The sequence below is a fragment of the Manis javanica genome, chromosome 2, assembly GCF_040802235.1.
Source record: "Manis javanica isolate MJ-LG chromosome 2, MJ_LKY, whole genome shotgun sequence".
In the NCBI taxonomy this organism is placed as follows: domain Eukaryota; kingdom Metazoa; phylum Chordata; class Mammalia; order Pholidota; family Manidae; genus Manis; species Manis javanica.
In genome coordinates this window covers 66,666,546-66,686,305 of record NC_133157.1, presented here as the reverse complement: position 1 = coordinate 66,686,305, position 19,760 = coordinate 66,666,546, and the positions used below count along the sequence as shown (strand labels likewise).

The following is a 19,760-nucleotide window of genomic DNA, read 5'->3' as shown; positions in this document are numbered from 1 at the left end:
TTTAAGTACAATATCATGCCATCTTCAAACAGCGACAGTTTAACTTCTTCCTTACCAATCTGGATGCCCTTTATTTCTTTGTGTTGTCTAATTGCTGCGGTGAGGACCTTCTGAACTATGTTGAATAAAAGTGGAGAGAGTGGAAATCCTTGTCTTGCTTCTGATCTTAAAGGAAAGACTTTCAACTTCTCACTGTTAAGTATGATGTCTGCTGTGAATTTCTCATATATGGTCTTTATTATGTTGAGGTACTTGCCCTCTATATCCATTTTGTTGAGAGTTTTTATCATGAATGGATGTTGAATTTTGTCAAAACCTTTTTCAGCATCTATGGAGATGATCATGCATTTTTTATCCTTTTTGTTGATGTGGTGGATGATGTTGATGGATTTTATAATATTGTACCATCCTTGCATCCCTGAAATAAATCCTATTTGATCACGGTGGATGATCTTTTTGATATATTTTTGAATTCAGTTTGCTAATTTTTTGTTGAGTATTTTTGCATCTATGTTCATCAGGGATATTGGTCTGTAGTTTTCTTTTTTTGTGGTGTCTTTGCCTAGTTTTGGTATTAGAGTGATGCTGGCCTCATAGAATGAGTTTGGGAGTATTCCCCCCCTTTTACTTTTTGGAAAACTTTAATGAGGATGGGTATTAGGTCTTCACTAAATGTTTGATAAAATTCAGTGGTGAAGCCATCTGGTCCAGGTGTTTTGTTCTTAGGTAGTTTTTTGATTACCCATTCAATTTTGTTGCTGGTAATTGTTCGGTTCAGATTTTCTGTTTCTTTCTGGGTCCATCTTGGAAGGTTGTACTTTTCCAGAAAGTTGCCCATTTCTTCTTGGTTATCCAGTTTGTTAGCATATAATTTTTCATAGTATTCTCTAATAATTCTTTGTATTTCTGTGGTGTCCATAGTGATTTTTCTTTTCTCATTTCTGATTCTGTTTATGTGTGTAGACTCTCTTTTTTTCTTGGTAAGTTTGGCTAGCATTATACCTCTTTTGTTTATTTTCTTGAAGAAGTAGCTATTGCTTTCATTGATTCTATTGTTTTATTCTACTCGATTTTATTCATTTCTGCTCTAATCTTTATTATATCCCTCCTTCTACTGACTTTGGGCCTCATTTGTTCTTCTTTTACTAGTTTTGTGAATTGTGAGTTTAGACTGTTCATATGGGACTGTTCTCCTTTCCTGAGGTAGGCCTGTTTTGCAATGTATTTCCCTCTTAGCATAGCCTTCACTGCATCCCACAGATTTTTGCAGAGTTGAATTATTCTTGTCATTTGTCTCAATATATTGCTTGATCTCTGTTTTTATTTGGTCACTGATCCATTGGTTATTTAGGAGCATGTTGTGAAGCCTCCATGTGTTTGTGGGATTTTTCATTTTCTTTGTGTAATTTATTTCTGGTTTCATACCTTTGTGATCTGAGAAGCTGGTTGGTACAATTTCAATATTTTTTAATTTACTGAGTCTCTTTTTGTGGCCTAGTAAATGATCTATTCTTGAAAATGTTCCATGTGCACTTGAGAAGAATGTGCATCCTGTTGCTTTTGGATGGAGTGTTCTGTCGATGTCCATTAGGTCCATCTGTTCTAATATGTTGTTCAGTGCCTCTGTCTCCTTACGTATTTTCTGGCTGGTTGCTCTTTCCTTTGGAGTGAGTGGTGTGTTGAAGTCTCCTAAAATGAATGCATTGCATTGCATTTCCTCCTTTATTTCTGTTACTATTTGTTTCACATATGTAGGTGATCCTGCGTCACGTGTATAGTTATTTACAATAGTTAAAGCTCTTGTTAGACTGATCCCTTTATCATTTTGTAATGTCCTCCTTTGTCTTGTTACTTTCTTTGTTTTGAAGTCTATCTTGTCTGATACAAGTACTGCAACTCCTGCTTTTTTCTCCCTATTAGTTGCATGAAATATCTTTTTCCATCCCTTTACTTTCAGTTTGTGTATGTCTTTGGGTTTAAAGTGAGTCTCTTGTAGGTAGCGTATAGACAGGTCTTGTTTTTTTATCCATTCAGTCACTCTACATCTTTTGATTGGTACATTCATACCTTTTACATTTAGGGTGATTATTGAAAGATATGTACTTATTACCACTGTAGGCTTTAGATTTGTGGTTATGAAATGTTCAAGGGTAATTTCCTTACTATCTAACAGTCTAAATTATCTCACTTAATATGTTATTACAAACACATTCTGAAGGTTCTTTTTTTCCCCCTCCTTTTTCTTCCTCGTCCATTCTTTATATATTAGGTATCATATTCTGTACTCTTTCTCTATCTCTTGATTGGCATTGGGGGGTAGTTGATTTGATTTTGCATCTGCTTAGTTGATAATTTTTCTACTTTCTTCGCTGTGGTTTTATTTCCTCAGGTGACAGCTATTAAACCTTAGGAACACTTCCATCTGTAACAGTCCCTCCAAAATGCACTTTAGAGGTAGTTTCTGGGAGGTATATTCTCTCAGCTTTTGCTTATCTGGAAATTGTTTAACCCTTCTTTCAAATTTAAATGATAATCTTTCCAGATAAAGTATTCTTGGTTTGAGGCCCTTCTGTTTCATTGCATTAAGTATATCATGCCACTTTCTTCTGGCCTGTAAGGTTTCTGTTGAGAAGTCTGATGACAGTCTGATGGGTTTTCCTTTGTATGTGATCTTATTTCTCTCTCTAGCTGCTTTTAAAAGTCCTTATCCTTGATCTTTGCCATTTTAATTATTATATGTCTTGTTGTCTTCCTTGGGTCCTTTGTGTTGGGAGATCTGTGCACCTCCATGGCCTGAGAGACTATCTCCTTCCCCAGATTGGGGAATTTTTCAGCAATTACATCCTTAATGACACTTTCTATCCCTTTTTCTGTCTCTTCTTCTGCTGGTACCCCTATAATGTTAATATTGTTCCGTTTGGATTGTCACACAGTTCTCTCAATATTCTTTCATTCTTAGAGATCCTTTTTTCTGTCTGTGCCTCAGCTTCTTTGTATTCCTCTTCTCTAATTTCTATTCCATTTACTGTCTCTTCTACTACATCTAATCTGCTTTTCAATCCCTCCATTGTATGTTGCATTTCAGATATGGAATTTCTTAATGATTGAATCTCTGTCCTAAATTCATCCCTGAGTTCTTGAGTATTTTTCTGTAACTCCATGAGCATGTTTATGATTTTTATTTTGAACTCTCTTTCAGGAACATTGGTGAGTTCAGTTTCATTTTTCCCATTTTCTGGTGTTTGTGAGATTTTGGTTTGAACCAGGTTCCTTTGAGGGCTCATATTTGTATGTGGCACCCTCTCTTGCCCAGAAGCTCTATTCTCTGGAGCTGCTTAGCCCCTGGAGTGATGTCTGGGACTACAGGGGAGCAGCGCTGGTGACTAGGGTGAGGAAAGAGCTGTTTCCTGCTTCCTGGCTGCGGTGCCTGTCTACACTGTCAGAGACAGTGGGCCGAGCATACAGGTGTAACCCCTGGTCTTTGTGCCTGTTGCTGCCATAGGCAAGGCCTCCCTCTGGTTGGCCTGATGCCAGGGCAGGGACTGCTGGTTTGCGAAGCAGTGACGGCAGTCTAGGAGGAAGGTGCAGCAGGCTGCATATCACAGTGAGGGTCCTCAGAGCTGAGCAGCCAGCCAGGGGGGTGGAGTGCCTGAAGCTCCTGAAAGTTCCCAACCTGCTGGACAGAGCTTGCCCAGACAACCTTGTCCACTTATCCCTTCTCCTGCACTGCAAGCTCCATGCAACCACCCCCCTTCAGCAGCCCTCTCATTGCTAGGAAGTCTCTCAGATCACCTGTCTTTCCTTTGTCCCAAAGCAGCTGAATATGGATCCCTGTCCTCCACAAATGGCTGGAATCTCAGTCTCTCCAAGTATTCTGCCTGTCTTAGCTTTCCAACCCCACTAATCTCCAGAGCACCATGCAATGTAGGTTTGTGCCCCAAAGCAGATCTCCAGGGCTTGGTGTTCAGCAGTCCTAGGCTTCCACTCCCTCCCTGCTCAGTTTGTCTTCCTCCTGTTAGGGAGCTGGTGTTGGGGAAGGGCTTGGGTCCTGCCAGATCAAGGCTTTGGTGCGTTACTCTGTTTTGTGAGGTCTCCTCTGTTCTCCAGGTGTATGCAGTCTGGTGCAGCCTTCTTTCCTGTTGCTCTTTGTAGGATTGGTTGTATTAACTATATTTTTGTATTAGATATGATTTTGGGAGGAGTTCTCTGTCTCACCTCTCATGCAACTATCTTGGATCCTCTTCCTTCCTTTTTACTTGCTAGTCTAAAAGCATGGGGATTAGATGGAGTCCAGGTAGTGGCCTTTCTAGATGGTTTATTCTTATGCAGTTGGGGGCCCAAGATTCTATCAGAGAAGATACAGTATTTATTATCATTATTTTCACTCTGGCTACGCTGAGCTTCTTGAGTTTTTCACCTTTCCCTGAAGCCTCCATTAATTACAACTGTTTTCCTTGGATTCACATCTCCCTAACTTCTGTGGTTCATTTAGTCATGGTGTAAAAAAATAAAAGGTTAGTGTTAGGTTTTCCTGGAGGTGAGACAGATACATATATGCACATACACATATAGACATAGGAGAACATCTCTGGGTAGTGAAAGGGAACAATTTTTCTTCAGGAATCCACTCTGACAGCTAGCATAAAAAAGTCACTGAATTGCTAAAAATGAAAAAGTAATTTCAATCTAGCTAGCTTTGGGTCACATTAAGGTACAGAGAATGGTATGGGTCAACTATGGGGCAGGCATGCCTGTAGGGACAATCAATAATTTATATTTGTATAAATGGAGATGATGAAAGGTGGGTGGGCAGAATATTCAACCCAGGCTTTATACAGAGTAGTAATTTCTTCTCAGCATAATTAACATATATTAATGGTTATTTGCTGATATTTGGCACTATCTTGAACCTCTTTGTTTGCATGAACAGACAGGAACATCCCCAAATAGTGGGTCATAATACATCAATGACTTTTGTTTGTTCGGTTCTCTCCTAATAGATTGTATCTTAATAATTTTGCTTTCCTTTGATGAATATGAAGACTAGTTTGCATTCTCCTAAGTCACACCGGATACCCCGTGTTAAGGTTAAGATGCTCTTGACTCCTTGCAGTCCAAGGGGACCTGGACAGGTTCCTGTCCAATTACTGCCATTCACAAGTCCATAGAAATGCACTGTCAAAGTGAATGATAACCTGCTTGGCAGGTGGAGAGCCCTCAGTATGTTTGGATGATGGAGGTGGTATAATATTGGAAAACAGCCTGGACTTGAGCACTTCACAAGAAGAATGAGTGGACCATGTAGTTAAAAAAAAGGGGGGGAGGGGGTAAAAGAAAATGACAAAATGGGAAAATATTTGCATCTCATACCATAGATAAAGGGCTAACTTCCCAATATAAAGAGAGCTGTTATAAACAGTGAAGTGGAAGACCAAGAAGTTAATTAAAAAAAAAAAGCCAAAGATAGGATGAGGCACTTCACAGAAATGAAAGTATAAATGACTTACATATATAAGATATTCAACCTCATTCTAATAAAATAAATGCAAATTAAATGTCCCCAAGAGACTATTTGACTTACCTATGTGATTGACAAAAAATCCAAATCTTTGATATAGCTGAAGGGAAATTGGCACAACTGAAATATTATTAGTGGGAAAGTAAATTGATCCTTTTCTTATGGGGGACATTTTCACAACTTTTGTCAAAATTACAAATGTCTGTAACTCTTTGATACAGCAAACACACACCTATAATTTATTCTTAGATAAATAAGCATATGTACAAAATGGCATGTAATGTACCTGGTTATTAATTATAGCATTGTTTGCAAGGACTGGAAGCAACCAAATGTCTCTCCAAAGAGGACTTGTCAAATTAATTACGGTTCAGTCACACCCTGGAATACATACAGCTAATAAAAAAAGAATGAGGAGACTTATTATGTATTGCCATGGCAAGGTCTTCAGGATAAATTAAGTGAAAGCAGCATGATGCAGAATACTGTGTATGGCACCCACCATTGGTATACAAAAGGAAAAAAATATGTTTTTGTTATGTGCATGCCTAAAACATCCTTGAAGGATAAACAGGCTGGAGTTGGACACTGGATACAAAAAGGCATAGGGCTGAAAGAGACAGTATTCCTTTTAAAGTATCATGAGGCTAAACCCTTCTATGTATTACCCATTCACAATATAAAGTCATTTTTAAAGGTTAAGGTAAAAGCTATAACCTTACACACACACACACCCAAGCACAGTTCCGCATGCACAGAACCACAGTGGAAGGGTTTACTTCTGCACAGCACGCCCCTCCAGGGAGTAACAAATACCAGTCTGACCTGAAGGACGCTCTCCTGAAGGAAAGACAAACAATGGGACTGTTGGTGCCACTGGAGTTTGTCAGTAGTTACAGTGCACAGAACAGAACCAAATAGCAGGTCCAGTGTGGGTCAGCTGGCAGACACCAAGCTGGCTTTTATGGGACTGCACACCGGCAGACCTACTGAGTGTGGGGGTGTGGGGGGCACTGGCTTCAGACATTCAGAAGGGAGGCTTGTCAGCACAGGAATGAAATGCTTAGCTAAGGCAGTTAAAGCCAAATACGATTAACACTGGTCCACTGGCTGGCGGCAGAGTCCCACCGATGTCTCCTGCAGGCTTTGGTATCCAGCAGGATACTCTGTCTAGCATCTAGACTTTACTCAGCAAAAGTGACTCACTTCCTTATTATTTAAGATCTATATAGGTTCCTTTAATGCATTAATGCAGTGTTTGGGGAAAGAAAAGCCCCACTTTCCCACCTTGGCATAAAACTAAGGCTTTGGACATTTCTGCTATGAGAATGTGAGCAGATTTTAGATGTATGGATCCCAGAGGAAGGTAAAATTTCAACAGTAAAAATGGGATTTCCAATTGCATTTTATCCAGTAAGAACCTAACAAGCAAATGCACAGTCCAATCCTTAAGTTATAAAATAAAGGATATGTTGATACCATGAAAGGAGGAAGAAACTTTGAATGAAGAACAGTACTTTCTCTATCTTGTTCTTTCCTCCCTATTTTACCAAGGAGCAGTTTAAATTTGATTATGGACCAGCCTCTGGAATTTTGATATTTACCTTCTGAGTTGAGTTCAATTTCTAAGGCCAAAGCCCCTGCTTGTCTTAAATGCCAAAAGACCTATTTCTTAATGGCAATGCACATTTAGAATTATCCAGTGTGGAAGCTTGAGGAAGTGTTAGCCACCATCTGGAACTTCCCATTTAGCAGATAAAGAATCAAAGTCTAAGGAGGGAAAGTAATGGCCTAGGCCAGCCAAGTAACAAACAACAGTGGGAGAGCAGATCCACAGCAGAGCAGTAGGAAGGTCACAGGCAGACAGGTGTGCCTCAGCTTAAACTTGATGTTCCTAGGTTGGCCTTCCTTTTCAGGATTCAGTTACAGGCTCCAGGGGACTCCCTCTCCAAATACTCCAGTTCCTTCTCCATGAGGGCCTCACATGGCAGAGGAAGGGGGCAGAATTCTACTTACAGAAGCTGGATTAGCCACATAGGCGTACTCATCTCTAGGTACTGTGAATACCTCAGCTTTGTGTATGTGGTATCAGAACCTGATAACCAAGTGCTATTTTTGGTGGCACTGGGTGGACAGATTTGGCACTAAGCAATGGGGGTAAAACTGATTTAGCATCTCCAGGACACTACAGAAGTCCAGTTTTAGAGTTGAGAGCCAGAGCTTTGATATTTTACAGGAAGCATTTTATATTTTGTGAGTTTCCTTGATTTCAAATTGTAACTGGCAGTAGTGAGGTGGGGTCTCTTGACAAAACAAGTGGGTGAGCAACTCCACGGTGATGGGTTTATCATGGGGGATTGGCTCATGTGATTACGGAGGCTGAGAAGTTCCACAATCTGTTCTCTCCAAGGTGGAGGCCCAGGAAAGTGTAGTTCTGAGGACGGGAAGGCCTGAGAACCAGGGGAGCCAATGGTGCAAAGTTGCTGTCTAAGTCTGAAGGCCCAAGAACCAGGAGAGTTGATGTTTGAAGGCAGAAGAAGCTGGATGTCCAGCTCAAGCAGAGAGCAAAGTCACCATTTCTCTGCCTTTTGGCTAGTCAGGCCCTCAACAGATTGGATGATGCCCATCTGAATTGCTGAGGTGATCTTCTTAAGTCAGTCTACTGACTCAAATACTAATTTCCTTGGGAAAACCCTTATAAACACACCCCGAAAGAATGTTTAAGCAGCCATTTGGTGTCCCTTAGCCCGGTCAAGTGGACACATCAATCTAACCATCCCGGCAAGGACCCCCAACCTCACATGGGACAGCATAAGTGAAAGGTGCTTTGTCCTAATGGACAATGGAACTGAGACAAAGATGATTTAAGTGGGTGATGCTAGAATCCAGTAACAAACTGGTGGTAGCGCCCAGTCTTCAAACTGGATCTTTCTAAGTCAGGGTCTGTAGCCACAGCCTTAGGCATTACTGATTGCTTCTGCCAATTCAGGCAAGTGGAGAACCCTTAGTTTCCACCTACGAGTCTTCATTTAACCAGTGAATATAAATTGGTCCTCTCTTTTGCCAAGTTAGATAGTCCTCTTGAATGAAGAAACAAATAAAAACACAATCAAATAAAAGACAGTCTTTGCTGGTGCCAACCTCCCTCTGCTGATCACTTCTGGGATGGGTGCACGTGGGCTGCCTCATGCAACCAGAGGCTGTACCATCTTTTGAGGCCAACCAGCTGACAGCCAGTGTTTAAATGTCAGCAGCTGAAGAGAGCTTAAATTCCAAAACCAAATAATGCTTTCTGTGGGGTCATTTACTGGGAACATGCAACATCACTGATTACCTAAATGTTACACTTGCCAAGTAGTATCATACTGGGAAATTGTATTTTGAAGGTAATTTCAAGTAAATTAAAATGTTACATAATACTCAGTGCATGCAATAATCTTTTATTTTGAACTAAAGGAAGAGTTATATAACTTAATAGGAAATCAGCTTCTCCCCATGCCCTCTACATACATGTTGAACAAATATTTAAAGAGTTTTGATTTAAAGAGACAACCTGTTATTGGCTAACCCAGTGACAGTCACATGTCCTATTTAATCTTGAGGAGAATATTCTGGCAGCTTTGTGTTCTATCCACATAAACACAAAATCTGGTACAGAATATACAGATCAGGGGCTGGCAATCTTTTTACAGTTCCTGTTATAACTACTCAGTTCTGTTGTCATAGTGGAAAAGCAGCCACAGACAATACTTGTTCCAATTAAACTTTATTTACAAAAAGAGGCAAGGAGTTGGATTTGTCCCATGGGCTGTAATGTTCTGACCCATGAGATAGATGGGTTATTGGATGAGTCTATGTCAGCATCACTTGAAATGCAGGGAACTGACTAGTCTGTCAAAGCCATAGTATCTAGGACTGATGTCTGGCAATGCTTAGGTGAATCTCTGACTTGTGTGTTTGCCTGTCATTTAGAATGTTTTACTCTTACAGGAGTTCTGTGGAATTCTCTCCCCCAGTGAGGGCATTCCCTGGTTGTTCAGATAAATCCCAAAGAGCACATCCACCCAACGGAAGGGCAGTCTGTTCTTGGCAATGATCCTCACATCAAGCTAAATTCCATTTGTAAGAGAGAAGGTTAAATGCTTCAGTTAGATTATTTGTGAATGTGGAAAGAGATAAAACTTCCACTGCCAGATTTCAGACTATATTTTCCATGCCAGAGAGGGCAGAGAGGGGGTCTCCTGAGGGGTGCAGAGGAAAGGATTAGAGCTGGCTATCATGCAGAGTTAGGTTCATAATTCTAAGGTAAAGGCTGAATACTTTCTGATTCAAAAAAGCAGAAATACTGTTCCTGTACATTACTGGCACACTGTAGGGAAAAACAAACCTTTGGAGCATCCACCTCTGAGTTCAGATACTGGCTTAACTGTATATTGGCTGGATAGCCTTAGGTAAAGCCACTTCATGTCTCAGGGCCTTAGTTACTTCATGCTAAATTTTTTTTTTTTTTGGTAAGGATGAAAGATAATAACAATATTATACATTGCATCACATAAATAGTATATCAATAGAACTCTTCTTGGCTCATAGGTGGTACTTACAAACTTCATCTCTCTACACCTCAGCTTCACGTTAAAACATTTTCTTTCTTCCTAATCCCTACTACACATCAAAATTTACCTGCAACCTTGAGTTTCTGATCGCAGCACAGAATTTGGGCTCAAAAGATTAAGATACGGTCATGGTTCTCATATTCATCTACTTGATGATTTTGGAGGATTATGAAACCAGATCATTGAAAGGGATTTTATATCACCCTTTGCATTTTATACAGGTCCAGACAGTATTCCATCTACAAAATGAAATAACCTATAGAACAAATACATATCTCAAAAAAACACCTTTGAGCCACTTTAAAATAAATAAACAACACAGTGCATTGCGTTGCTGAGGAAACAGAGTCTGCAGTTTCACAACTGTAGTGAATGAAAACATCTCATGGCACCCTAAGCAATTATTTCTGTGACCTAGATGGACTCACTGAATTTTAGAGTCATCAGAGACTTCAGAATGTTTCAGTCACTCACCCGCAGGGCCAGTCCTGCCCAATGCCCCTGACTCTCAACCCCAGGCAGATGTAGAAGTATGGGCCTGCAGGGAAGGAGCCTTATCTGGCAGCTCTAGAGGGGTGCATCTGACATCCTATAAAGTGTACAGTTTGTTGGTTTATACACCCATGAAACCATCACCACAATGCAGATACTGAATTTGACCACCACTTTCCAGGGGGTATTTTGATTGCTACAGTAACAAGGAGATGTTACTGACTTGGCCTGGGTATGCCAAATACCCTGACACGTGCAGTCTTGCAGAGAGTTGTCTCACCCAAAAAACCAACAGTACCTCCACTGAGAAACACTGGGCCCGACCCTTTCACCAAACCAATGTAAAAACGGCCCAGATGAGAAAACTGAGGCAAGACTCATGTAAGTATCTTCAGTTTTCATTCAGTTCAATATATCTGGAGCACATATGTTACTTAAATAATACAGTATTCACTGAAATAAATTCTTGACTGAATCCAATGTTTCACATCATATTGACATTTAAAAGCTATATATGCTTTAAAATGATATAGTTTAGATATGAAGTGGATTCCTCTAACTGGGGTAAGTCTGCTAGGCACTCCTTCCCCCAGTGACATGCCTGTCACTCAGCAGCCACTACTGCTACCTCGGAACATGGAGGGAAGGTCAAACACAAATTCCAAGTAGGTACAACTTTGGCTTCCTACTCATGAAGAAAAAGGTGGAAACATGATTTCATTTGGTCTTAATCATAAAGATGCAGGATGCTTGTAATAAATTGTCCATGAACAAAATGAGTCATGGCACTGAGAAAGTACCTATAACGATCTTATTTATGGGCTCCTTGTAAAATATCTCATATGGTGTCATGTATAGTTTAGTTGCTAAAAATAGATGTAACTTTGGTATTTAAGATATTAATTTAAAATCACTTGGAGTTTTATTATTTGCAAGAATCATATAGCAACTCCAAGAATAAAATTTAGTATCTACTGGAAAGATTACCATCTAACATGGGATGTAATGTGCTAGGCTGGAGGTTCTCAAACTTTTCCATACTTAGAATCACCCGAGGGATTGTTAGAGCAAATTCCTGGGTTCTACTACCTGGAGTTTCTGCTTCAGCCTGTCTGGGGTGGAGCCAAAGAATCTGCATTTCTAATGGGTTCCCAGTGAAGCTGCTGCCGGGTCTGGGGACCACATGCTTGGACCATGTTTTCCCCCAGTGCCCAAAAGTGGCTGGCTCTGTTGACTGGACTCTGTGAGTGGAAGAGATCAGCATGGAGGGAGCACACTGCCCTTCTCTATACCCATCTCCAGCTGTGACTGGTCCCAGTGCCCTGAATACACTGACAGCCACTCCTCCACAAGGACTTCCATTCCTCTTGTTCTTTGTAGCCAAAATAAAAACAAGGTTGAAATGTCTGGCTAGAGGCCCTAGAAGGCCACGCCAGCTAGAATATCCTGCAGGTACATTTAAAGGAATTATGATCCTAACAGATCATACCCAAAGGTTCAGATACACTCGTGACCTCCTGACTTTAAAGATAAAAAATGTAGTTAATACACACTTTTTTGGCATGGTAAATAGACTATTAAGACAAACACACAGGATAATTTCCAATTACAGAAAGAAGAATAGTGCCGTGAGCAAACAGGATTGTCTTAGGCCTTGGGGTTGTGCATTTTCTGTCTCCAAACTTGTTCTGGTGGCTGCTAGAGGACCCAGGAGAAGGAAATTTCAAAACTTCCAATAGATCAACTTTCTTCTTCAGTCAGGAGCATTTGAAGCATAACTACGCTGTCTGGGTTCATAGCTGACTTTCCTTAGTTCTTACAGGCTCCTTTATGACTAAGTGGGCACACTCAACTAAAGGTTTTATTTCTAGGCACTTAACACCTGGACACAGAGACAAATGTAAGTACCATTTCCTTTTTTTTTTTTTAATAAGGCATTGAGGATGCCAAGGGTAAATATATCACTTCTGCCATTCTCACTGAACCTGGTGACAATTGATAGCAAGAGTGGCTTGTGTAGGAGATATTTACTTTAAAATATAAACATATTTGACAAGTCAGTCCTCATAGCCCCAAAGACAAAAATAATTACCCCAAACCCCCAGATCACATAACTTTATTTTTATTTGCTAGGCTGTTTTTTTTGAAAAATCCTATCTGTAGTGGTGACATTTCTAATCTAATAATGATTACTTCTCTTCCTTTCCTAGACTTTAAAATTTTCTATTTATTTATTTTGGTGAAGTACACTAATATAAAGTTTACCATTTTAACCATTTTTAAGTGGACAGTTCTGTGGCATGAAGAACATTCACATTGTTGTGCAACTGTTACTATCAGCCATCTTAGATTTATTTCTTGAATTGATTTCTTCCCGCAAAATACGATAAAGTTACAGGCGACATGTATGGGACACATGAGTGTTTTTGCAAATACAATGTCAAAACTGGGGAATTCACCCAAGTTTTCTGGGGAAAAGTTAAAGTTAAAGTCATCTTAAAAGGGGACCTATATGACTGAACTCAGATGCAAGGCCCACTTGTGGGCTCCCCCACTGGCCCATCTTTTAAATTAGGAGTAACAAAAATCTGATACCAACCGCAGACACTACTCTGCGGTTACTGCACTCTTCCACACTGACTCTCGAAGTCACTTTCCATGTGGTCTTCCAGGCATTATCATAACTAGTTACAGCTGACCCACAGGACAACCCCTATTTACCACCGCCATATAAAGTATGCAAGCCACCTGGGGCAACAGAAAGTAATTGTGTGGACTGCTTTGGGACCTGCCAAAGGTCCCATGCATACATCAGGACATGTACGTTCACACTGGCAGAAAAGTCTTCCATGTGGACAAGTCCCAAGGAAGGCTCCTTGGCATGGAAATCATCACAAACAGAAATGTTCTTACCTGGGTAGGAACACACTTTCCACCACATAAAAGTCTTGCATGAGAACATCCCGATCTGGCTTGGAAGTGAGATTACCCACTGTGTATCCTATTCCCAGCTGAATAGCACCTTTGATAGCAGAGGATGCAGTCTGCAAAGAAGACAAGGGGCTCAGCGTCAGCCTCTATAGTCAGGGCCATGTTCAGTGTCACCAGCACCAAGAACAGGAGTGAGGTTAGATTTTCTTTCTTGTTCCTAAGCAACAAGGAAGCCAGGTTTGGAAAGAGGACAGGCTGATTCTTTTGATGGAAAGTCTACTCTAACAGTAAGGACCCATCTTGTTATGAAGTTATTTTTGTGGTAATCTTTTCTATAAATGTTTCTAAGGTCAAATTTCAGTCCCACATCTCTGTCTTTTATGAAGAACTTAAAAATTTGGCAGACCACTTCCAATCTATAGCATTATGATTTCTGCCAAAAGAAAAATAGTACAGCCACATTTTTTTAGAAATTGAAAATTCTATAACACACACATGAATCAGAAACAGTCTTTCAACTTCTTAAGAAACAAGAGAGCAAAAAATAATTTGAGTCTTTGAAATACATAAAATTTAATTTGGAAATCGCTTACTAATCTTGCCACGGATCCACAATCAAAATTTCCTACACTGACCTGTGATAAAACACATAGCACTGGAATACCAGCATTTCCAATTGATTATTTTCCTAATATCATTCCATAATTAAATTGACATACTGTTAAAGTGGAGGATAATTGCTACATATATACACATGCATCTATATATATATGTAATGTGTGTATATATGTACATGAGCATGCATATGTATAGTTTTAAACAATGTAATAGGAGAAATAGCAGAATAACTCAATTTAGGAAAATTAGAATACATTCTTCTCAATGGTGAAAGTGTGGCTATTTCAGATAAAATCAACAAGTATTTACTGGGGACCAGTCCTGTATGAGATGGGGTTTGTTTGGGGTCCAACTGTGGGTGACTAAGGATCGCAGTACCTAGGGAGAGGAAACCAGGCTAGGGGTTGGGGTGGGAAGGTTGTGACCTATCAGTTTGATTCTGTCTATACTGTGTTTGTGAGGACAGAACAGCATCCACACAGGTTTAAAAGATCTGAGAGTCACAAGCAGAGAGACAGAATTTGAAACCATTAAGAATGGACTATCTGTTAAACTAAGGAAATTCAAGAGTGTTGGCTCAGACTTGTAGGCCATGATCAGTCAGTACTGCTCAGTGAAGTACACTCTGCAACTAGTTAACAGTCACCTTCCCATGGAGTCACCATCTAATTGCTTTGCTTACTCCACTGCAAATATTATATCACCCTTAGTCTGAGGACAACTACATACCCTCCTTCCTGCCAAAGGTGGAAAAATATCTTAGTATTTTTCTTTTTTCACATGCCTTTTTACTTAAGATCCCAGGGCAGCAAGATGGCAAAAGACTGAGACTCAAGCCCACAGTACAACTAGTGCTTAAAAAACAACAAGTTTGCCATTTTCATACTCTCCCTCTGAGCTCTGCAATGGCATCAATTGGCACCATGACCTTTCGTACCAGTACTTCTGACTTCTGAAGGCTGAAATGGATTTTCTTATTTTAATCTTACATAAAAATTCAAAAGGCATCTCTTCTCCTATCCATCACTCAGAGCAGCATGGCACAAGATGTGGCCACAGACCACCCAACACCCCAAGATCTCAAGATGTTCTGTTCCCAATCAACAGATTCCCATACTCTCAAAGGGCTCTCCCTTCCCTGCTCCTCACCTGTGCCTCTGCTTCCCAGAACTACCTATATTTTTGCTTAATTTAGTCACCTAGCATTTCCTGGGCTAGAACACCTCAAACAGATGGAGTACCCAAGTCTTTGTTGACACCTGCCTCACCCACCCTGGGATAGAAGGTGGTCAAAGTTACAGTCTAGCTCTGGTGTTTTCAAACTTTAGAAAGCGTGGGAATCACTGGGACACTTGTGAAAACAGACTGAAGGCAGAGCTGTGGAGACAGTGAAAAGGGCAGTGGCTGCCAGGGGGTGGGGGAGGGGAAGGACAAACAGAGCACAGAAGATTTTCAGGGCAGGGAAAACAGTCTGTAGGATACTGTAATGACAGATACGTATCATCATACATTTGTCCACACCCACAGAATGTATACCACCAAGAGTGAACCCTGATGCAAACTACAGACTAGAGGGCTGATAACCTGTCAGTGTAGGTTAATCAGTTGTAACCAAAGCACCACTCTGGTGGGGGATGTTGATAATGGGGGCAGCTATGCATGCATGGGGGCAGCAGGTATATAGGAAATCTCTGTACCTTCTGCTGTACCTTCTGCTTAATTTTCCTGTTAACCTACAACTAGCTACAAACAAACAGTCTAAAAAAAAATTAAGTGTGCACTGAAAAACAAAAATAGACTGATGGGCTACATACCCAGAATTTCTGATTCAGAAGGTTTGGACTGATATTTATGAATTTGCTCTTGCTCTAAGCAGGGCAGAAAAAGATCTTTCTCTTAGGTATAAGATTTTTTCCTCCTTCACCTATTTCATCAATCCCCTTAAGATTAAATCTTAAGTCCCTGAAGGAATAAGATTTTGGAAAGGACTCCATCGACATCTGTTTAGTTAAATCAAAAAACCGACTTCTAATGCTATTACTTCCCTTTCAGGCTCCTGAAAATTCAAATGTTTTGATGGAAGAAATAATGGAAATTGTAATATGAGTTCACCTTTTTTGGTCAACTATTCATGCCAGGCACTTGATGTATGGATAATAACAATCATAATCATGATCTATCACAATCATAACACATCCTCATAGAGTACTTACTAAATGGCAGGAACTGTGCTAAGTGTTTTTGGTTATATTAACTCTTTCATTCCCACACCACCCCTATGAGGTAGGTCCTGTTATTATCTCCATTTGACTGACCCAGGAGGGTTTAGTTACTTACACTAGGTCACACAGCTAGTGAAGAGGTGGAGCTGGGACTCATGTCTGGGGAGTCTGGCTCCAGAGTCTAACTTATAAACAACTACACTGCTGCCTCTAGCATCAAAATCTCTGAACTAAGTTAAGCCTTTCAAAGAGCAGCAATAACCAAGTCCATTTTGTAGGTGAGGATTTAAGACTCAGTAAGGTTAAGTGACTTGCCCCTACCACACTGCTAGTCTGGGGTAGAGTCTCAGGCCAGAACCCACACTGCTTCCATGTCTTTTATTTTTATTTTTCCCCCAAAATGAGCCTAGAATCAAAGTGGGAAGTTCTCTTTTAAGTTTGGCTGTTTGGCCTCAGCAAAGGAAACAGCTGTCTGGGAGCCATTCCTTTTGATAAAATAGGGATAAATATTTTATTTGCTTTTGATCATACCCAGCGACGGGTAAGTCTAAGAAAAACTTGCAAACCACTTGGGAAGCCAGTATAAGCACAGTGGTTAGTGCCACAGCCAGTTACAGGGGAGGGATAAACAAAAGGAGATATTTTTGCTGCCACAGTGGGGGCAGCATCTTGAGGTCGCCTCCTCCCCATCTCCATGTAAAATTCACTGCTTCAGTGCCGACATGTCTGGGTCTGACTGAAGAGCATCTTGCCTACTTCATGGAAACAACTCATTGCATTCACAGTGGCATGTGTGTGGTTTCTCTTGTCACCAGCAGGGAAGGCCCCATAACCTGATGTTTTCCCATTGGACATTAGGCATGGCTAGTGGATGGCTTTCTAACACAACCACTCGAGCAAGATGTGCTTTAAAACCATAAAACTGAAACACTACCTGGAGGGTCTTTGATTAGCACACAGAATATCATGACGACGATAAAAAGCTTTCTGTGTGTAGTACTAGTGGTTCCTCTTCTAGAACCAGCAGTTCTTTCCGGCAAACTCAGAACCACCAGCCCTCTCCTCCTTCCTTGGGGACACCCACCCACAGAGCAGAGAGTCTAGAGTGAGTCATGGCTTTGCACACACACTCAACCCCTCTAATTTGCTCTGCAGGACTTTGCTCATGCCCTAAACGCTCTGGGACATGACTGGTTCCCTTTCCAATTTCAAGGGGGACCTTTGACTCCTTTAAAACATACAGCTCTAGATTTCAGAACACAGCAAAACAAAGTCTATTTTTAATTCAAGACTTTTCAAGGGCTAAGTGGAGGCAACGTGTTGCCTGGATACTAGGAAAACCTCTAGCACATTTGATACTTGGAGAAGGAACCATGAAATACCACCAAGGCAAATTACAGACATTTATGAATTTGCTCTTGCTCTAAGCAGGGCAGAAAAAGATCTTTCTCTTAGGTATAAGATTTTTTCCTCTTTACTAACCCAAATTTGTACAGGGATGATGGTAATGTGAAGAGGAAAATTAATGTCAACTTGCATTTGTGTAATATGCTATATTTTTCAAAGCACTATCTTTTAATGATTGCATTTGACCACAATTGCTCCAGAAGTAGGTAGGGTTTTTAATGCCCGTTTTATAAGTGAAGAAACTGGCTTGGGGGAAATTAACTTGATTTAACTCCCTTGGCTAGTGTGCGGCAGAGCAGGAAGGAGACCCTGGTAGAGAAGGCCCCCAGTTCAGGGCTCTACGTCTGCACGCTGCTTTACTTGCCTGAATTTTCTCCGCTGGAGAGAGATCTGATTGAAACCGAGAAGTACTTGAACAATGAGCTAATAGTGATAGTAACAGTAAGACTAAATGTCTCTGTAAACCTGCTATTAGGGGAGCAATGATCCTGACAATGGACAGATTTTAATGATCTTACACTGGGTACAGGAAACTGCTTTCTACAGCACACTGCCTATGAAATTAGGTCACTTAATATGCCATTTGATATCACTGGCTTTAAGAGGAACTATTAAAACATTTCCCATCACCAGCATGTTCTCTCTGAGGTGTTCCGATGAACTAATTATGGGATTATAGCCAATATATAGGTTGCCAGAGGGATTTTTTTTCAGAAGCATAGACCTTAATCATGTCACCACACTATCTGAAACCATCTAATGGGCCCTCACACCCTCCTTGAAGGATTAAGTCCAAATCCTGACAATGGAAACCTATCTTACAATATTACTCCCTCCTACCTCTCACTGACTTCTCTATCCCAATTTAAAAAAAAGACCCCAAACACACACACATACACTCTATCTTTTGAGCAAGCTGACCTCACAGGTCCATGAACCCCTAACACCATACATGAAACTTCCCGCTTGTGTGCAAGGAGGGCATTGAATGCATTCTCTTTTTCTCAGATGGTCTGTTTTCCCAAAAACATAGATCTAGAGAGTCCAATTCTAAATTAGAGCTGTTCACTGACAAGACACCGTAGACTAGGCCATTAAAAAGCAGTTCAGTACCACCTCTTGATGGCAGAGGAGGCAATCCTTGTCTGGCCACGGAGACCACTGCCCCTCTTGCTTATTTCCACAACTCATGTCCCTCCAGGCTCTCCCTTCCTTCTCTGAACCTGTGCTCAGGAAAGAAGGTGTAGACTTCCCATCAGTCCTAATAGACTTAAGAAAAAAGCAAGAGGGATAGATTGCATGAAACTGGTTGTAGCACTAGGTAACAGCAAGAGCTTGTGGGTAGGCAATGCCTAAAGCCTTCTGGGAGGAAATCAGGACCACCTCTCACCTTCAGCTTCTTTAAATCATTTCTCCATTCCCTCCTTTTATTAATTTTCTTTTGCTGCTGAAACGAATTACCACAAAGTTAGTATCTCTAAACAACACAAACTTAGTATCTTAAAGTTCTGGAGGTCAGAAGTGCTAATATCAAGGTGTTGGTAAGACTGAATTCCTTCTGGAAGCTCAGGAGAGAATCTGCTTCCTTGCCTTTCCAAGCTTCCAGAGGCCAGCCACATTCCTTGACTTGTGGCCCCTCCTTCCATCTTCAAATCTCTCTCTCTGACCTCTGCTTTTGTCATCTTCTCTGACACTGAACCTCCTGACTCCCTTTTATACCTGCCAGGATAATCCACAATCATCTCCCCATCTCAAGATCTTCAACTTAACCACATGTATAAAGCCCCTTTTGCCATGTAAGGTAACATGTACACAGTTCTAGGGATCAGGACATGGACATCTTTAGGGGCATCATTATTCTGAGAATCACACTCCTCTACTGCAGGATTGACTCCAGCATATTTTTAAGAGTTGTCCCAGGCAAAGCGAAGAGACATTCTGATGGACAGTGCTTATTCA

At 40.8% G+C, this 19,760-nt stretch overlaps 1 protein-coding gene across 5 annotated transcripts in view; it reads right to left on the bottom strand.

The window, feature by feature from the left end:
* PIP5K1B (phosphatidylinositol-4-phosphate 5-kinase type 1 beta) overlaps positions 1–19,760 on the bottom strand; it is a 360,505-nt gene that overhangs the window by 191,798 nt on the left and 148,947 nt on the right. For 4 of the 5 annotated variants that reach the window (XM_036991203.2, XM_036991202.2, XM_017653648.3 and 1 more), the window contains exon 4: positions 13,537–13,667. The exons of the other annotated variant lie outside the window; for it this stretch is intronic. In XM_036991203.2, coding sequence (XP_036847098.1) covers positions 13,537–13,667 — 131 coding nt within the window. The remainder of the gene's footprint in view (positions 1–13,536; positions 13,668–19,760) is intronic. 5 annotated transcript variants of the gene reach the window in all.